Below are 20,735 nucleotides of genomic sequence, written 5' to 3' on the forward strand. Positions count from 1 at the left end.
CTGTAGCCCAACAGGATCCTCTGTCCATGGGATTTTCCAGGCAAGAATACTCAGAGTATCATACAAAAAGAATCTAAAGTAATTTATTTACCTTGTAACATAAAATAATTTGAAATAATTACAAAAACAACATTCAGATATGAATTTATTGTCCCCAGCTGTATCTATAACTCTCTTTAGACCCTCTGGGAGTTGCAGTTCCAAGTACAGAACTAGGTACTTCCTGTTTTATCTTCCTACTTTTATGTGATTTGAATTTTACAAAGTTTTTTACTGTTTACTAAATGGAGTTATTTACCAGCTGCAATAGAACCACAGGAAAATCTCTTCATTTTTGAAAACAGAAACTAGGCCAACTTTTTTTATGTTTTTAAGACACGCTTATCAGTAGTGAGATTCATGTACTATACGGATGTGGGGAAGTAATCAATTAATCAATAATTTATCTTTGTATATCTATGTAAGAGCTATGTTATTATTTTCTTTTAAACAAATGTATAGTAATTAGGCACATTTTCTTATGCCTAATTACTGATTACATTGATTATTGCAACAGATTGTCAAAGAAAGAAAGGAAAAGTTTCTTTTATCAAGTACTAACTACAAATTACCCTTTTAATCAATGTTATTATAGAGGCAACTCTCAAAAGTTCACAGAATAATAACACATTTTATAGATAACAGAAGCCCAGAAACTTCTTGTCCCTGTCCTTTGGAACAGTTGAATATTCATTAGTACTATTGTAAGAGCAGGGGATTTCAAAGCCTTCTAAATACAGGCTAGTCAATAAATACTGCCTATTAGTGATTCAGCTAAAAAATAAAGTCTTGATAAAAAGTATTGACAATACTGACCACATTTAAGATGCTTGGATTCTGTATGATTTTCATGCATTAATTCTTATTTAGCCTCTATGCTTCCCTTGACCTCCATTAAAAACATTTCTGAGATTTCCATCTCTTTACAATTCTATTTCCCACTTGTTTACATATATTCACTTCAACATCACACTGCACTAGAGTTATCTGTCCATTTTTGTCTGTAGTTAGAGGAATATTTCTAATATATTAAATTATAAACTTTTAGCATATTAAAAGTTGCATGACACTATAGCATAAGATTACATCATACCCAATGATGTTCTTGCAGGTACTGCATCTTTATTGATCCAAAAAGATACCCAAGAAAGTACAACTGTCAGAATACATGGAATGTACGTCTGAATAGTGAAATATCCCATTCGTCTGCTCAAGTCAAAGAAAATTGTCATGATAATATAGTCCCCTGGAAGAAAAAAAAAATATTTTAGCTATAAAATACAAATAAGTATAGGATTTCAAGCCATAGATTTAAATACAAATGCCACTTGAGGCTAGCATTAGTCATTGATTTGTGTTCCTTTCTTACCAGAGATTGTGTGAGAGATTTCAGTTGTGTTCCGTAAACCTACAAATGCAAACTGATATAATCTCCAGTATTTAGGATCAGCCACTTCTACAGAAGGCTTTTTCCACTTATACTCAATTTCATTTTTAGGGTATCCATCTAGGTAAAAATTAAAATTGAAAATATATATATTAGCAGATCCAAATCTGTTACTGTTGCAATACCAACATTATTAAAAGACAAATGTTTGGAAATTCTTTCTCATTTTTATATGTTAATATAGAAAAATACTGCATAAAATTGGTGAGTATAGTATAAAGAATAATCCTAATGATTAAATTATGATAGTCCATGCTAATTACATTTAAATCAAGAAATAAAATCTTGCTAGCATTTAAGAAAAACCATGCATCCACTCCAATAAAGTATTTCCTTGTTCAACCAGAGGTAACCACTGACCTGATTTATATAATAATCCTCCCCTTATGATTTTGGTTATATACATTTTTGATAAGGAGTTCTGAAAAATATAGTTTAGATTCTTTTTTAACTCTGCTTGATTTTTGCCATGCTGGATGTATTATTTTATATCTTATTTATTTTAATATAATATTTATAACTATCATTCATGCTATTTTATGTAGCAGTAGTAAATTTGTTCTGTTGTAAAGATGTGTCAAAATTTATTCATCTATTTTACTGTGTCCACACTTGTAATCTTTCCTGTTGGCTATTACTAACACTGCAGTTTACAATATTATTGTACATGTCTCACAAAACACATATATGCAAAACTCTCTCTGGTATAGACATGAAATAGCTGGGTTGGGGATTACATATATTTCCCATTTTATGAAATAGTACCAATCTCTTTTCCATAGAGAATATATTAACCTCATCTCTCATCAGGCAGAGTTTGAAAATGCATGTTGATCCATGTTTTCATTAAAGTTTATGTGGACAGGCTTCTTTATTTTTACTGTAGAGTGTTTTATTTTTTTCCTGAATACAAATAAAATCTAGAACAAATTTCACATGCTTATTAAATTTTTGAGTTTATTCTTTGGATCATTGCTCATTCAATTGTCCATTATTTTACTGTTTTTTTTTTCCCCCTATCTTTTCTTGGTCTGAATTCTTATATATGTTCTGGATACTAGACCTTTGTTAGTTATTTGTGTTGAAAACATCTACCTTCTCTATAGCTGTCTAGAATGGAAGTGCATTCTTTTAAAAAACACATGCTTTTATTTTTGCTACATGTCCTAGAAATACACAAGGGTGTTTTGGACCAAGTTAAGGAAATTTGGGAAAATCCATGTTGGTTGGGCTTCTGATGCTGATTTAGACTTTAGTCAAATAAGACAGTGAGCAAGTTACTTAACCACTCTAAATTTCATGATTTCGAGTCTTAAAATGGGAACCATAATGACATCTTCTAAATATATTTGTTGTGAGATATTAGATGGATAAGGCTTAATTCTCTATTGGACTCATATAGAGTGTGTGAAAAAAAAGATGGTTATAATTATTATGTTGATGTTAGTGACACCCAATTGCACTAACAGGGATAGAATATTCCCAGTAAAGACAATCAAGGCTAAAGAGATACCACACCAAGCACTTAGGATGATATCTAGAGGAGAATACAGTATATATTCAAATATTTGTGTATCAGCTACTCCTTGAATGTTCCTATTAATCAAGTCTTTGTTGTTAATTGACTGTTTTATTCATTGAGAGGTCAATGCTAGAAAATCAAAGTAATGAGACATGAGATTATGAATTAAAAAGGACATTTTAGTGAGATGAAAATTGTAAAAAGTCAAGAAAATCCTTAATAAAGGGCAACAAGAGATACATGGGAATGTTTAAAGTGAAGAAGCAGGATAAAGATTTATGACTACTTATAATCTACTATAAATAAATTCTAGAAAATATCTTTAAAAATCAATTTTAAAATAGGAAAATAGAATTATATCATTCATAGACATAGGCAGTATCATTTTTAAAGGCATGTTATGTGTTTTAAAGACTTGCTCAATTATATATTATGTAGAAGAATATTTTTATAAAAATATGTGAGAATATTAATAAATATAAAATAAAACTGATATTGTTATAGAAAGATTATAGCTATTTCTTTGCAACAAATATTCAGTTTGTGTACCTAAATTATTTCTCACTAGAAATTTATCTTTGTTTCATTCATTCTTTTGAATGAAATAAACATTTCTTCCTTGACTTTTCCAACTAATTAAAGTCTTCTTAAATATTTGCTATTTATGTGGTAAAATTCTTCTCCAGACCAATTAAATATATTTTCAAATATAATGTAATAAACTTAAATCTGGCCTCCTGGAAAATGAATAAAATTTCAATCAACTTTTTATCCATGGCAGTGTAAAAATATTTGAATACAAATCTATCTTCAGTAGTCCTTTAGTTAATCAAAATAGGAAAAGGATACAGATAGAATGAATATTTGTGAATAATAAGATATATATATTAAATATGCATTTATTATCACTTTTTAAAGTAAGAAATAAATGTTATTTATAAATTTATCTAAGACAGTTAAACATAATTTAAACTTCTGATAATTGTATAAATCATGGTTTATCTGACATCATTTTACATTTTTAAATAAAAAGGATCATAGACTATAAAATTCTATTAAAATATCAAGCATTTTATCACTTACAACTTGAAAATTCCAATGGACATGAATGTTCATCCATAGGAAAGTTATGAAGCTGAAGGTAACATTCTGCATTAATTGTCAGTCTATGTAGATGGAAAAATAGATATTAAATAAAGAGAAATAATTTCAGGCATTAAAAAGTATTTTCTTTAATTTTAAAACATAATTTTTCCTACAATAATGGACTGTGATACAATATAAAATAATATTAATTCTGAAGTCTCAAAATGTAAGTAGTAATATTATAACATTCATAAATGATTAATAAAATTCTGACATTTTTGTCTCCAGCCAGCTAACTTGCCTCAATTAGCCCAAGTGTGGTTTCTGTGTTTGTGATTAAAATTTTATACTTCAGAATCTCAACAAACACACAGGCGTACATACACATGCAGATTAACAGAGTGTATTCGGTTAAGTATGTAATTTTTTTCTTTGGATCATAAACACCTTCCATTAAGAGGATGATTTATAATGAGTCAACATGTTCAAGACAATGAATTAAATAAACCTGAATCTTACCTATCAACCCTCATTTAATCCTCTGTTAGAGATGTTTTACTATACCACTGAAAATCAGAGTATTTTAAAGTGTTATAGCAGGGTAGACTCCTAAAGAAAATCTTTGTCAATCGTTTGCCTTATAGGTTTAAAAATACAGTATTTATGCCACAGCCTTTTCTGCTTCAAAACAGGGAAATCAAGGCGTTTTTCCTCTGCTTCCAGTCCTATTCACTTACTGGTAACACCAAGCTTAAACAAGTGTTTATACAATATTTCACCTTTTTAAATTTTAGTGTAGAAAAGAAGCTTCATATTTATTACTTTGCAAGTGTGAAAAAGGGAAATTTATGAGTTTCAAATATTAATATTGAAACTAAATTAGAGCAACTACAAGTGCTTTAAAAAAAAAAAAAACAGTAATACCTTAGAGTATACAGAACTCGTCCATCATTCCATATTCGAAGAAGACGATTAGGAGTTGTTATCCAATGAGCATCAGATTTTCTTGAGTTTCTGAAGAAAGTATCAGGAATCCAAATTTTCCCAACCATATTACTGTTAAGCATGAGCACTTTCATGGTACTATTGAATTTTAGACGACTATCAAACCAGGTTTGGGCAAAAATTATATCTATTGTGTATTCCTAAAAGATAAAAAGAGAGTAATGATTCATGATAGTAAAGCTTCTATTTTAGAAGCTTTTAGCTTCTCTTCAGAAGTTTGAATTTTTATATTTTAAAATTTCTGTAAGTAAATAGCACTTGAACTCAATCTTTTTAGAAAAGTGTATGCCATTATCTTAACCTTTCTTTTTCATTGTTTACCTGAGTCATGTAAAATAAAATCCAAGATTTCTAGCAATAACTGCTGTCCAGTGTTGCTTCACATACTTTTTGTAAATTGTGTTCAACATTTTATAATATGGTTATTAATATAAAGGTCAATCACTTTCATGTTAACAACTATATAACAATTTTGTGATATTTATGAGTGATTAAGTCACACAAAAAGGCACAAACTAAAATATCAAAATTCAAGCACTCACCAAATTATCTAACAGCCATCAGATTATCCTTTGTCCAGAAAACTAATTCCAGTCATTTAGATTCAAATGTTTTAAAGCAAGCACACACATAGAAACCCCATTTTTCTCTCTCTCTCTCTTTCACACACACACACACACACACAGAAACTCCATTAAGCACTTATAATATGCTAAGTATTGTGTTGAATTCTGTAAGTATCAAAAATTGAAAGAGAGAAATAAGAGTTTTGCATGTATCAGGGCTTCCCTGATAGCCCAGTTGGTAAAGAATCCTCCTGTGATGCAGGAGACCCTGGTTCAATTCCTGGGTCAGGAAGATCTGCTGGAGAAGGTATAGGCTACCCACTCCAGTATTCTTGGGTTTCCCTTGTGGCTCAGCTGGTTAAAGAATCCACCTGCAATGGGGGAGACATGGGCTCTGAACCCTGGGTTGGGAAGATCCCTTGGAGAAGGGAAAGGCTTCACACTCCAGTATTTTGGCCTGGAGAATTCCATGGACTATATGGGGTTGCAAAGAGTCAGACACGACTGAGCGACTTTCACTTGTAAGTATCATGTCATTAAATCCTTACTACAGCCCTATGACGGAGAAGGCAATGGTACCCCACTCCAGTACGCTTGCCTGGAAAATCACATGGATGGAGGAGCCTGGTTGGCTGCAGTCCATGGGGTCGCTAAGAGTCAGACAGGACTGAGCGACTTCACTTTCACTTTTCATTTCCATGCATTGGAGAAGGAAATGGCAACCCACTCCAGTGTTCTTGCCTGGAGAATCCCAGGGATGGGGAAGCCTGGTGGGCTGCCGTCTATGGGGTCGCACAGAGTCGGACACGACTGAACTGACTTAGCAGCACAGCCCTTTGAAATAAGTACTACTATAATATTTATTTTAAGGAATGTTTATCAATAGAGACATAATATAATTCTCCCTACAACATAGAGTAGATGGTATGAAAACTGAGGCATTGTTAAGTTGAATCCCAAATCCACATACATAGCAACCACATATAATGGTCATCATAGTGAGGCCTGATGGGTGCCATAATTAGAGAAAAGCCTCTGTTCATAATCAGAAAGACTATAAATAGGAAATTTCATGGTTATGAGAGAATTCTTAGAAGTGGGTGCTTAGGTATAACCTGCCTTTGTATCCTGACAGTTATGCCTACCATATTATAAAAGTAAAAAATAATTTGATAAAATTAATGAATAAGAATGCATAACCAATGCTACTGAGAAAGGAAAATGAGTAAGTGTATGTATGTGTGAAACTTTGATGTTAGAAAGTTAGGAAAAGAGTAAACTGCAAAGTATGAAGTTTTATATGAGTCATTTGAGGTGGGAGAGATTACTTGCTCACTCTTGATGTAATGCTAGCTCTTATCCAAACTTATCCAGAAAGAAGTATTTAATATAATAAATAGAAGTATAATTGAGAGTTTGACTAATGAAATAAAAATTTTAAATGGTAGAGAGTACTGAACAGCAGAAACTGCTTAAGATAAAGTAAGAGGCTAACATACCCCATCAGGATTATGGATTAGCAAAGATACAACATTGGTTGGTAGAAGAAAACTTAAGCTACTTAGTAGGTATATTGGCTGCAGTATTCCTAATGAAGAGGGTATTAAAAACGACACTTGAGAACTAGCTTGTATAGGGCTGGGAAACAGCCCAGCAAACAGTTGTGGATCCTGCTTTTCAGCTGGCAGTTCCTTCTTTAGCAGACCTGTTTGTAACTGTGCTAATCACGGTTGGATGAGTTATGACTTCCAAAGGGTCAAATTTCCTCACAGAGATTTTTGGGAAAATGAGATTTTTTTCTGCTCACAATTCCCTCAATCTTGGTTCAAGAAGAGAAAGATACAGAGCATGTGTCTTGATAATTCATCCTTCCTAAACTTTTTGCAGAGGTTAATACTTCCAAACTCTTTTAAATTACTAATCCTTAATAAATGCTTCACTGAGATAAGAAGTTATTCAAGACTGTGCCATTTTATACATAATTGAAAAATCCCATTTTATTTGCTCATTTGTATTAGTGTAGTTTCAAGAAAATGATCAAACCCTGTTCTTGTACTTCATGTTCCTATTTACAGGTTATAATTATCTACATAATAACTAAGCAAAAGAAACATGAAAAGGAACTCCAGTCACTCAGAACAACAAGTAGAATAGCTTCTAGGATAAACATTTCAAGATGAGGAGCAGTGCATTTAGCATTTGAGATCATATGTACATTGTGAAACTTTGCCTCCTTGCAGTTAGCCCAGAAAATAGCATTAGTGGGTAAAGGTGAAGAAGTGAGCCATCGTCAATCAATCAAACCATAATTGATGAAAGCGAGTGTCATGCCCTTTTCCTACTTCACTGTCAGCTTGCAATTACACGCTGTGTCTAAAACTTAAATGCACAGGTTAACTCAGTATCTTTTTTTAGTAATGAAATTAACATCACACAAAATGCAGACCTAAATAATTAACTTAGGTGCATAATTACATCATGAAATTGGGTTGATTTTCATCTGATGTTAGGAACCTGGCATTGATCTCTTCCTAAGCTATCGATTCACATGGCCAAAACAGTAAAATAGATCAGTGGTTAGCAGTGAATCAGATACTAAGGCTATAAACATGTAGAGAAAAGGTAAAAGTGTAGCTAATCACCAGCACAAATAGCTTTAGTGATACAAGTTCATAGGATTCTTCCCCACTTTGCTCAATTATTATAAAACCACCAACTTCTTGATACTGTCACAAGATAAGAAAAAGACTTGGTATTCCTTTCTTCAAATGGAAAAGAAAAAAAGGTTTTGTCAGATACTTAAATCATTGTAGTCAGTCATCAATACACTGAGGAATATTATAACACAAATCCTGCATTCAGTTACCAACTGGGTTCTATTTTTATGTCTGTAAATTTAGATTGCCAAAAGTACATAATGCCACATACATTCATCAAATAACTTTTTAACAAATATTTTTCAGTGTTCATGTTACTTCTATATTGTTCTCGGTTTACAAAGATGAACGTGAAGTTTTTCTGTTATGTATATTTACATAATAAAATTGGAAATTAATACTACTTAGGAGAGACAGAATTAAAGAGAAATAAAAACAAAAGAGATTATTTTCAGCTAGGAGAAATTAATAAAGACTTCATGACGGAAATTGTATTTAACCTGAATTGACTTTTAAACAGTTGCAAACTGTTTAAAACATTAGAAATTTTTGTCTCTAAAACAAAAGTTAATTAGGCTGTCCAAATACTAACACAAACATAGAATCAGAGAATTTCTGACATATCAGTATGCTTCTAGAACACCACTCTTCACAGTATCATTGGAAGTGCTGGCATCCAGTCTTTACTTCAGTAGGTCAAATCAAATCTGTACATATCACAAAATAGAGTTCTCTATGCAGATAAAACCAAAGCCTATTGCAGGACTTGCACAACTTCTCCTAGAGAGATTTGTCATGATTTCCATTATAGCAAAACGTTAAAGGTGGAGACGTTTAACAAGATTTATCTACTTCAGATTTTAATTAAACTGATGTGAGTTAAAATCCATTGCCAGTCGGAAACCTAAGGCTTTCATACATTATTTAAAAGCCTTTGGACTGAAATATATATATATATATAAATAACACAACTAAGGAATAGGACATTGTCTTTAACGGTATACATAATTTTAAATACTTTTAAGATAAACTACAACAAATACATCAAATGTGTGTTATAGTGAGAAGTTATGATGTAATCTAAAGAATACTGGTTGAATGGAGACAGGAAATCATGTCAGACACCCAGTTCTGTGAGTTCCTAGAGTAGGAAGCTGATCAAGTCCTTTATTCTTTCTCAGTGGAAAAAGGAGACCACTACATAAAATTATCATTCTTATCTTTCCTAGCTCTAAGGTTCGGTGATCACATTCTAAACATGAATAAGAATAAAGGCCCTATCAACATTGTATAATCCAGTGACCTATCCTCATAAAAATACTTCTGATTTAAGGTATTGAGAGAGTAAATTCCTACAGAGGTTAAGAAGTCCAAGGTCCCCAAGGAGGAGATTTTTTTTTCTTTTTTCTCTACATTCCTTAGTTTTAGTCATATAAAACATTTTTTTTCTTTAAGCCCAGAACTAATGATTACACAACTCAGTTTAAATTCTGCACTAGGGATTATATAACAACAATGTATCCTGCTAAGAGCGGTTTCTCCTTCCTGAAAACCTTCCGACTAATTCTGATAACTTCAGTTCAGTTGCTCAGTCATGTCCAACTCTTTGTGACTCCATGAATCACAGCACACCAGGCCTTCCTGTCCATCACCAACTGCCAGAGTCCACACAAAACCATGTCCATTGGGATGGTGATGCCATCCAACCATCATCCTCTGTCATCCCCTTCTCCTCCTGCCCTCAATCTTTTCCAAAAAGTCAGCTCTTCACATCAGGTGGCTGAACTATTGGAGTTTCAGCTTCAACATCAGTCTTTCCAATGAACACCCAGGACTGATCTCCTTTAGGATGGACTGGTTGAATCTCCTTGCAGTCCAAGGGACTCTCAAGAGTCTTCTCCAACACCACAGTTCAAAAGTTTCTATCTTCTGTGCTCAGCTTTCTTTACAGTCCAACTATCACATCCATACATGACCACTGGAAAAACCATAGCCTTGACTAGATGGACCTTTGCTGGCAAAGTAATGTCTCTGCTTTTTAATATGCTATATAGGCTGGTCATAACTTTCCTTCCAAGGAGTAAGCATCTTTTAATTTTATGGTGGAAGTCACCATCTGCAGTGATTTTTGGAGCCCCGAAAAATAAAGTCTGACACTGTTTCCACTGTTTCCCCATCTATTTCCCATGAAGTGATGGGACCGGATGCCATCATTTTCTGAATGTTGAGCTTTAAGCCAACTTTTTCACTCTCCTCTTTCACTTTCATCAAGAGGTCTCTTTAGTTCTTCTTTGCTTTCTTCCATAAAGGTGGTGTCATCTGCATATCTGAGGTTATTGATATTTCTCCCAGCAGTCTTGATTCCAGCTTGTGCTTTGTCCAGCCCAGCATTTCTCATGATGTACTCTGCATATAAGTTAAATAACTAGGGTGACAATATACAGCCTTGATGTATATATATAGCCTTTACCTATTTGGAAACAATCTGATGTTCCATGTCCAATTCTAACTGTTTCTTCCTGACCTGCATACACATTTCTCAAGAGGCAGGTCAGGTGGTCTGGTATTCCCATCTCTTTCAGAATTTTCCACAGTTTATTGTGAGCCACACAGTCAAAGGCTTTGGCATAGTCAAAAGCAGAAGCAAATGTTTTTTTCTGGAATCCTCTTGCTTTTTTGATGATCCAGTGGATGTTGGCAATTTGATCTCTGGTTTCTCTGTCTTTTCTAAAGCCAGCTTGAACATCTCGAAGTTCACGGTTCATGTATTGCTGAAGCCTGGCTTGGAGAATTTTAAGCATTATTTTACTAGCATGTGAGATAAGTGCAACTGTGCAGTAGTTTGAACATTCTTTGGCATTGCCTCTCTTTGGGATTGGAATGAAAATTGAATTTTTCCAGTTTTGTGGCTACTGATGAGTTTTCCAAATTTGCTGACCTATTGAGTGCAGCACTTTCACAGCATCATCTTTCAGGATTTGAAATACCTGAACTGGAATTCCATTACCATCACAAGTTGTATTCATAGTGATGCTTCCTAAGGCCCACTTGACTTCACATTCTAGGATGTCTGGCTCAAAGTGAGTGATCACACCATCGTGATTATCTAGGTCGTGAAGATCTTTTTTCTACAGTTCTTCTGTGTATTCTTGCCAACTCTTCTTAATATCTTCTGCTTCTGTTAGGTCCCTACCATTTCTGTCCTTTATTGAGCCCATCTTTGCATAAAATGTTCCCCTGGTAACTCTAATTTTCTTGAAGAGATCTCGACTCTTTCCCATTCTATTGTTTTCCGCTATTTCTTTGCATTGATGCTGAGGAAGGCTTGCTTATCACTCTTTGCTATTCTTTCGAACCCTGCATTCAAATAGGTATATCTTTCCTTTTCTCTTTTGCTTTTCACATCCCTTCTTTTCACAGCTATTTGTAAAGCCTCCTTAGACAGCCATTTTGCTTTTTTGCATTTCTTTTTCTTGGGGATGGTCTTGATTCCTGTCCCCTGTACAATGTCACGAACCTCCGTCCATAGTTCATCAGGCTCTCTGTCTATCAGATCTAGTCCCTTAAGTCTATTTCTCACTTCCACTGTATAGTCATAAGGAATTTGATTTAGGTCATACCTGAAAGGTCTAGCAATTTTCTCCACTTTCTTCAATTTCAGTCTGAATCTGGCAATAAGGAGTTCATGATCTGAGCCACAGTCAGCTATCAGTCTTGTTTTTGCTGATATAGAAGCTGATATAGAAGCTCTTGTATAGAGCTTCTCCATGTTTGCCTGCAGAGAATATAATCAATATGATTTCAGTGTCGACCATCTGGTGATGTCCATGTGCAGAGTCTTGTCTTGTTTTGTTGAAGAGTGTGTTTGCTATGACCAATGTGTTCTCTTGGCAAAACTCTATTAGCCTTTGCCCTACTTCATTCTGTACTCCAAGGCCAAATTTGCCTGTTACTCCACGTGTTTCTTGACTTTCTACTTTTGCTTTCCAGTCCCCCATAATGAAAAGGACATCTTTTTGGGGTGTTAGTTCTGGAAGGTTTTGTAGGGCTTCATAGAACAGTCCAACTTCAGCTTCTTCAGCATTACTGGTCAGGGCATAGACTTGGATTACCGTGATATTGAATGGTTTGCCTTGGATATGAACAGAGATCATTCTGTCATTTTTGAGATTGCATCCAAGTACTGCATTTCAGACTCTTTTGTTGACTATGATGGCTACTTCATTTCTTCTTAAGGGATTCGTGCCCTCAGTAGTAGATATAATGGTCATCTGAGTTAAATTTACCCATTCCAGTCCATCTTAGTTCACTGATTCCTAGAATGTTGATGTTCACTCTTGTCACCTCCTGTTTGACCACTTCCAATTTGCCTTGATTCATGGACATAACATTCCAGATTCCTATGCCATGTAGCTCTTTACAGCATCAAATCTTGCTTCTATCACCAGTCCCATCCACAACTGGGTGATGTTTTTGCTTTGGCTCCATCCCTTCTTCCTTTCTGGAGTTATTTCTCCACTGATCTCCAGTAGCATATTGGGCAACTACCAATCTCACATGCTAGTAAAGTAATGTTCAAAATTCTCCAAGCCAGGCTTCAGCAATATGTGAACCGTAAACTCCCTGATGTTCAAGCTGGTTTTAGAAAAGGCAGAGGAACCAGAGATCAAATTGCCAACATCTGCTGGATCATGGAAAAAGCAAGAGAATTCCAGAAATACATCTATTTCTGCTTTATTGACTATGCCAAAGTCTTTGACTGTGTGGATCACAATAAACTGTGGAAAATTCTGAAAGAGATGGGAATACCAGACCACCTGACCTGCCTCTTGAACAATGTGTATGCAGGTCAGGAAGTAACAGTTAGAACTGGACATGGAATAACAGACTGGTTCCAAATAGGAAAAGGAGTACGTCAAGGCTGTATATTGTCACCTTCCTTATTTAACTTATATGCAGAGTACATCATGAGAAACACTGGACTGGAAGAAACACAAGCTGGAATCAAGATTGCTGGGAGAAATATCAATAACCTCAGATATGCAGATGACACCACCCTTATGGCAGAAAGTGAAGAGGAACTAAAAAGCCTCTTGAGGAAAGTGAAAGAGGAGAGTGAAAAAGTTGGCTTAAAGCTCAACATTCAGAAAACGAAGATCATGGCATCTGGTCCCATCACCTCATGGGAAATAGATAGGGATACAGTAGAAACAGTGTCAGACTTTATTTTTGGGGGCTCCAAAATCACTGCAGATGGTGACTGCAGCCATGAAATTAAAAGACGCTTACTCCTTCGAAGAAAAGTTATGACCAACCTAGATAGCATGTTCAAAAGCAGAGACATTACTTTGCCAACTAAGGTCCGTCTAGTCAAGGCTATGGTTTTTCCTGTGGTCATGTATGGATATGAGAGTTGGACTGTGAAGAAAGCTGAGCACTGAAGAATTGATGCTTTTGAACTGTGGTGTTGGAGAAGACTCTTGAGAGTCCCTTGGACTGCAAGGAGATCCAACCAGTCCATTCTGAAGGAGATCAGTCCTGGGATTTCTTTGGAAGGAATGATGCTAAAGCTGAAGCTCCAGTACTTTGGCCACCTCATGTGAAGAGTTGACTCATTGGAAGATTCTGATGCTGGGAGGGATTGGGGGCAGGAGAAGAAGGGGACAACCAAGGATGAGATGGCTGGATGGCATCACTGACTCGATGGACGTGAGTCTGAGTGAACTCCAGGAGATGTTGATGGACAGGGAGGCCTGGCGTGCTGCTATTCATGGGGTCACAAAGAGTTGGACACAACTGAGCGACTGAACTGAACTGAACCAACCTGGGAGTTCATCTTTCAGTGTCCTACCTTTTTGCCTTTTCATACTGTTCATGGGGTTCTCAAGGCAAGAATACTGAAGTGGTTTGCCATTCCCTTCTCCAGTAGACCACATTCTGTCAGACCTCTCCACCATGACCCATCCATCTTGGGTGGTCCCATATAGCATGGCTTAGTTTCATTGAGTTAGACAAGGCTGTGGTACATGTGATCAGACTGGCTAGTTGTCTGTGATTGTGGTTTCAGTCTGTCTGTCCTCTGATGCCCTCTCTCAGTGCCTACCATCTTACTTGGTTTTCTCCTACATTGGATGTGGGTATCTCTTAATGTATATTATGGGAGTAGGTCTTGTCAGTACATTTCAGTCACTAAGTCCTGTCTGAATCTTTGAAACCCCATGGACTGCAGCATCCCTGGCCTCCTTGTTTGTCACCAACTCCCAGAGTTTACTCAAACTCATGTCCATTGAGTCAATGATGCCATCCAACCATCTCATCCTTTGTCATCCCCTTCTCCTCCTGCCTTCAATCTTTTCCAGCATCAGGATCTTTTCAAATGAGCCAGTCCTTCACATCATGTGGCCAAAGTATTGGAGTTTCAGCTCAACATCAGTCTCAACATCAGTCCTTCCAATGAATATTCAGAATAGATTTCTTTTAGGATGGACTGGTTGGATCTCCTTGCTGTCCAAGCGACTCTTAAGATTCTTCTCCAACACCACAGTTCTAATTGCACTTCTAAAAGCACTAATTCTTCAGTGCTCAGCTTTCTTTATAGTCCAACTCTCACATCCATATATGACTACTGGGAAAAAAAAGTTTTGACTAGATGGACCTTTGTTGGCAAAGTAATATCTCTGCCTTTTAATATGCTGTCTAGGTGGGTCATAACTTTTCTTCCAAGGAATAAGCGTCTTTTAACTTCATGGCTGCTGTCACCATCTGCAGTGATTTTGGAGCCCCAAAAAATAAACTCTGCCACTGTTCCACTTTCTCCATCTATTTGCCATGAAATGATGGGACTGGATGCCATGACGTTTGTTTTCTGAATGTTGACTTTAAGCCAAATTTTTCACTCACGGCTTTTACTTTCATCAAGATGCTCTTTAGTTCTTCTTCACTTTCTGCCATAAGGGTGGTTCCATCTGCATATCTGAGGTTATTGATATTTCTCCCAGCAATCTTGATTCCAGTTTGTGCTTCATCCAGCCTAGTGTTTCTCATGATGTACTCTGCATATAAGTTAAATAAGCAAGGTGACAATATACAGCCTTGACTTTACTCCTTTCCCGGTTTGGAACCAGTCTATGGTTCCCTGTCCAGATCTAACTGTTGCTTCCTGACCTGCATACTGATTTCTCAGGAGGAAGGTCAAGTGATCTGGTATTCCCATCTCTTTAAAAATTTTCCACAGTTTATTGTGATCCACTCAGTCAAAGACTTTAGCATAGTCAATAAAAGAGAAATAGATGTTTTTCTGGAACTCTTTTGCTTTTTAGATGATCCAGTGGATTTTGGCAACTGGATCTCTGGTTCCTCTGCCTTTTCTAAAACCAGCTTGAACATCTGAAAGTTCACTGTTCATGTATTGCTGAAGCCTGACTTGGAGAATTTTAAGCATTACTTTACTAGCGTGTGTGATGAGTTCAGTTGTGCAGTAGTTTGAACATTCTTTGGCATTGCCTTTCTTTGGGATTGGAATGAAGACTGACCTTTTCCAGTCCAGTGACTACTGCTGAGTTTTCCAAATTTGCTGGCATATTGAGTGAAGCACTTTCACAGCAGCATCTTTTAGGATTTTAAATAGCTCAACTGGAATTCCATCACCTCCACTTGCTTTGTTTGTAGTGATGCTTCCTAAGGCCCACTTGACTTCACAATCCAGGATATCTGGCTCTAGGTGATTGATCACAACATCGTGATTATCCGGGCATGAAAATCTTTTTTTGTACAGTTCTTTTGTGTGTTCTTATCACCTCTTCTTAATATCTTCTGCTTCTGTTAGCTCTATACCACTATGGCAGAGACATTACAGCAGAGACATTACTTTTCTGAATAAGGCCCATATATTCAAATTTATGATTTTTCCAGTAGTCATGTGTGGATGTGAGATTTGGACCATTAAGAAAGCTGAGCATGGAAGAACTGATGCTTTTGAACTGTGGTGTTGGAGAAGACTCTTGAGAGTCCCTTGGACTGCAAGGAGATCCAACCAGTCCATCATAAAGGAAATCAGTCCTGAATATTCACTGCTAGCACTGATGCTGAATCTGAGGCTCCAATACTTTCCCCACCTGATGTGAAGAACTGACTCATTGGAAAACACTCTGATGCTGGGAAAGGTTGAAGGCATGAGGTAAAGAGGCAACAGAGGATGAGATGGTTGAATGGCATCACTGACTTGATGGGCATGGATGTTAGCAAGCTCCAGGAGTTGATGATGGACAGGAAAGCCTGGTGTGCTGCATTCCACAGGGTTGCAAAGAGTCGGACATGACTCAGTGACTCAAGTGGACTGAACTGAATCTTCTAAAATGGTGAATATTATCCCTTTGAAGTGATCTTTAGTTCATGATAAATCATCACCTTATGTGTTAGACTGCTTTTTCCTATTCATTGTTTTTCTGTTTTTTTTTTTTTAAATATTATTAGCAACATATTACTATTTGTCACTCTCCTCACATAAATAAATTTTATATTAAGAAGTGAAAGAATCAAAGTGGTTGCCTAATAACTTTGAATTCATCACTGAAAACCCTTGGTAGGTACCATATAACTCAATTTAAATAAAGAGGTAAAAACTGTAGACTTATAAGGTATAGCTGTATTAAATATAACATTTGACAAATGAAATAGGGCCTTAAATTAGCTAGGTAGGAGGTAAAGCTAAAAACCAGATTTTAACCACATTTTGACAGAACTTTCCCCCTAATCCTAACCTGAGGCCAGAACTGTCAAGCAGTACTAGCCCATTATAGAACATTCTATATCTATTAGTTCACAAAGGACTCAAAATTATAACTAAGCTGGGAGGCATATCATTAAAAAAGAATTCAACATTAGACACCTCCAAAGACTAACCACAGTATTAGAAAATGAATTGTTAAATATATTTTAATATATGAGGCAATATTTAATGATATTTTTAAACAGGAATTAAGTGTAATAATAGCCATGATATAATACATGGAAAGATATCATGTTATAGTAAAAATATGCATAATGGTATAGCATTTGGGGAAACCATGTACATAAAGTTATTAAAATGTTAAAATAGTAGCTAACAGTGGTGACCACTGTATAATGATAATCCATGATATTATTCAAAAATATTTTAGAAAATATAGCATAGGGTCATGATTTGCAAGTTAAAATATGTATGGATTCATAACAGAATTTTTCCTGACCCTTCCTCCTCTGTATTGATCTAATTTAATACTTTAAGCCATCCTCCCCACTAGGTTTTATACTTCTCCAAAGAAGGCCATACATTTTCTAACTTAGTAATCAATGTATCAACTGTCACAATAGAAGTATTACATAAATAAAAGACAAATAAGATCATAGAATAAAAATTCTAAAGTGTTTAACATTAAGAAATAGTATAAATTATTTTAATAATTTTTGGAGGTTTAGAGGTCAATTTAATTTCTTTATTATAAGAACTCTAACTTCCTATTCTTGGAGCAAATGAGCATTCTGGATCAAAGCAGCACAGAGATGAAAATAACACTCATTTATTTATAATTTTTAATTTTATTTCTGTTACTGTTGAGTCAAAAGGTACCTAAAATAGAGCCAGTGAAAAGAAATTGACTTTAAAGGATATAATGAAAAAATAAATCTTAATGTAATAAGCAAAAAAAGAAATAAAAACTATGGTAGTAAGCTTTAAAATGTTATACAAATGAAACAAATAACAAATGTGTTGCTGTTTTATAATTCCTAAAAGTAATATAGCTGGCAAGGAGTGACTATTTCCTGTTAATATAGTAAAAGGAAAATGTGGAGTTAATTTAATATTTAGAAGTTATGTTTAAATCTTTATTTCCTTAAATCTAGAAGCATCAGTAACAAAAAAAAAAGAGAAGAAAGGAAGGAGAGGAATGGGAAGGAAAAGAGTAGAGAGAAAGAAACCCCGAGAGAGAGGGGCAGAAAGAGACAAAGACAGAGAAATGGAAAAACTTATGAACACTGGGTGGAGAAGGAAATGGCAACCCACTCCAGTATTCTTGCCTAGAGAATCCTGTGGATGGAGGAGCCTGGTGGGCCACTGTCCATAGGGTCGCAAAGAGTCGGACACAACTGGAGTGACTTAGCATGCATGCATGCATTGGAGAAGGAAATGGTGACCCACTCCAGTATTCTTGCCTGGAGAATCCCAGGGACCGAGGAGCCTGGTAGGCTGCTGTCTATGGGGTCACACAGAGTCGGACACGACTGAAGCGACTTAGCAGCAGTAGCAGCATGAACATCATGACCAAATGTATGAACCATGCTAAAGAAATGTGCTCCTTGAAAGAAATTCATGATTCATGAAGAAAAAAATTCTCCCCAAGCACCAGCTTTCTCAGTATATTGGTTAAACAAAAGTTATATGTCTAGGGATTTAATTATAAAAATTGAGTTTGATAAAATAATGTAAAATTTTAAAAAATCTTAAAAGTCAGTTCTCATCATTCTCAAATGAATTATTTAACTATACCTTACCCTCTAACCATCCCTCATGGGCTTCCCAGGTGGCTCAGTGGTAAAAAAAAAAAAATCTGTGCTAATGCAGAAGCCACAGGAGACACCTGTTCAATCCCTGTGTCAGTAAGATCCCCTGGAGAAGGAAATGGCAACCCACTCTAGTATTCTTGTCTGGAAAATCCCATGGACAGAGGAGTCTAGCATGCTACAGTCCATGGGATCACAAAGAGTTGGACTTGACTTAGTGACTAAACCACCACCCTCTATATGGTGGCTCAGTGGTAAAGAATATGCCTACAATGCAGGAACCCGCAGGAACCAGGATTCTATCTGGTTGGAAAGATCCTCTGGAGTAGGGCATGGCAACACACTTGAGTATTCTTGCCTGGAGAAGCCCAAAGACAGAGGGGCCTGGCAAGCTACAGTCCACGGGGTTGCAAAGAGTCGGACACGACTGAAGAGACTTGGCATGCATTCAGGCACCTTCTATACAGATATTTGATGCTTGCTCATTCTGCTTAAATGATGGAACAAAACTTACTTACTGAAAAAATATCTTATCCCCCTTATTTTATTTCCATGCAATAATAATTAATGTTTATAACTTTTGTAAGTTCACCTATACTTCAAGATTATTTATGCTTTAATAGGGAACAGTTGAACTTTCCTTTTCTGGTAAAAAGAGCCTGAAAGGGGGCATTATTGTTAAATATTTCTATACTGGCAAGAAAGAAAACAACTTGTCTTTTGCTAAGTACAATAAGTCCTATTTGTGTACTGCTCAGACCCTGATGCTGGGAAAGACTGAAGGTGGGAGGAAGAGGGGATGACAGAAGATGAGATGGTTGGATGGCATCACCAACTCCATGGACATGAGTTTGAGTAAGCTCCAGGAGTTGGTGATGGACAGGGAGGCCTGAAATGCTGCAGTCCAGGAGGTTGCAAAGAGTCAGACAAGACTGAGTGACTGAAATGAACTGAACTGCCCTGTGTTGTCACTCCAGCAGGTACTCTGGAATCTAGCCCAGCTGGTGCCCTGGCTCCTTTCTAATTTGCCCTGTTTATAACTGATGCCTTCATTCTGCAGCCCTGTCTCCAGTACCAAAACCAATAAAAATTTCAAGCCTGAAGAATCTATCCAGCTTAGGAAACATAGTCTCAGATCATGTGACCTATGACCGTGGCATTTACAATGATATAAAGTTAAATTCTATAGACATGATTTGGGATATTGTTCTTGAGAAGTTTTTTATCCCTGTTTTTCTCTCTGATCTGACACTTTCAAAGTACCTATACTGATAATCTCTTAATATTGGGCTATATAAGGGTGTACTACTTCCTATAAGTAAACCCATGTCCAAACTATAGCTGTAATTTTCAATGATTACTGTTCTATACTTACTCCCCTTGTGTTAGATACCCATTATATCATCTTGGATTCACTGGAGCTTTCACTGATTTTTACTTTATTCAGGGAATTTCCATAACCCTTGACTGTTATATGTGCTACCAGAGGATAACTGCTGCTGCTGCTGCTGCTTCAGTCATTTCCAACTCTGTGCGACCCCACTGATGACAGCCCACCAGGCTCCCTCGTCCCTGGGATTCTCCAGGCAAGAACACTGGAGTGGGCTGCCATCTCCTTCTCCAATGCATGAAAATGAAAAGTGAAAGCGAGGTCGCTCAGTCATGTCCGACCCTTCGCAACCCCATGGGCTGCAGCCCACCAGGCTTCTCCGTTCATGGGATTTTCCAGGCAAGAGTACTGGAGTGGGATGTCATCGCCTTCTCCAAGAGGATAACTGCAGAGGATAACTGCAATTGTTTAATTACCCTGAGATATTTACTCAAAAGAGTGAAAACACATAATCTCTTCAAAACCTGAAAAATTAAGAGGATGA

General features: G+C 36.1%; 1 protein-coding gene across 1 annotated transcript in view; it reads right to left on the bottom strand.

Moving 5' to 3' along the window:
* GABRG1 (gamma-aminobutyric acid type A receptor subunit gamma1) overlaps positions 1-20,735 on the bottom strand; it is an 89,746-nt gene that overhangs the window by 18,673 nt on the left and 50,338 nt on the right. Inside the window, exons 4-7 of the mRNA XM_040238138.1 lie at positions 5,019-5,239; positions 4,092-4,174; positions 1,409-1,546; positions 1,133-1,285 (exon numbers count right to left, since the gene is read on the bottom strand). Of these exons, the coding sequence (XP_040094072.1) occupies positions 1,133-1,285; positions 1,409-1,546; positions 4,092-4,174; positions 5,019-5,239 (595 nt within the window). The remainder of the gene's footprint in view (positions 1-1,132; positions 1,286-1,408; positions 1,547-4,091; positions 4,175-5,018; positions 5,240-20,735) is intronic.

Source organism: Oryx dammah, unplaced genomic scaffold, assembly GCF_014754425.2.
Source record: "Oryx dammah isolate SB20612 unplaced genomic scaffold, SCBI_Odam_1.1 HiC_scaffold_3, whole genome shotgun sequence".
In the NCBI taxonomy this organism is placed as follows: domain Eukaryota; kingdom Metazoa; phylum Chordata; class Mammalia; order Artiodactyla; family Bovidae; genus Oryx; species Oryx dammah.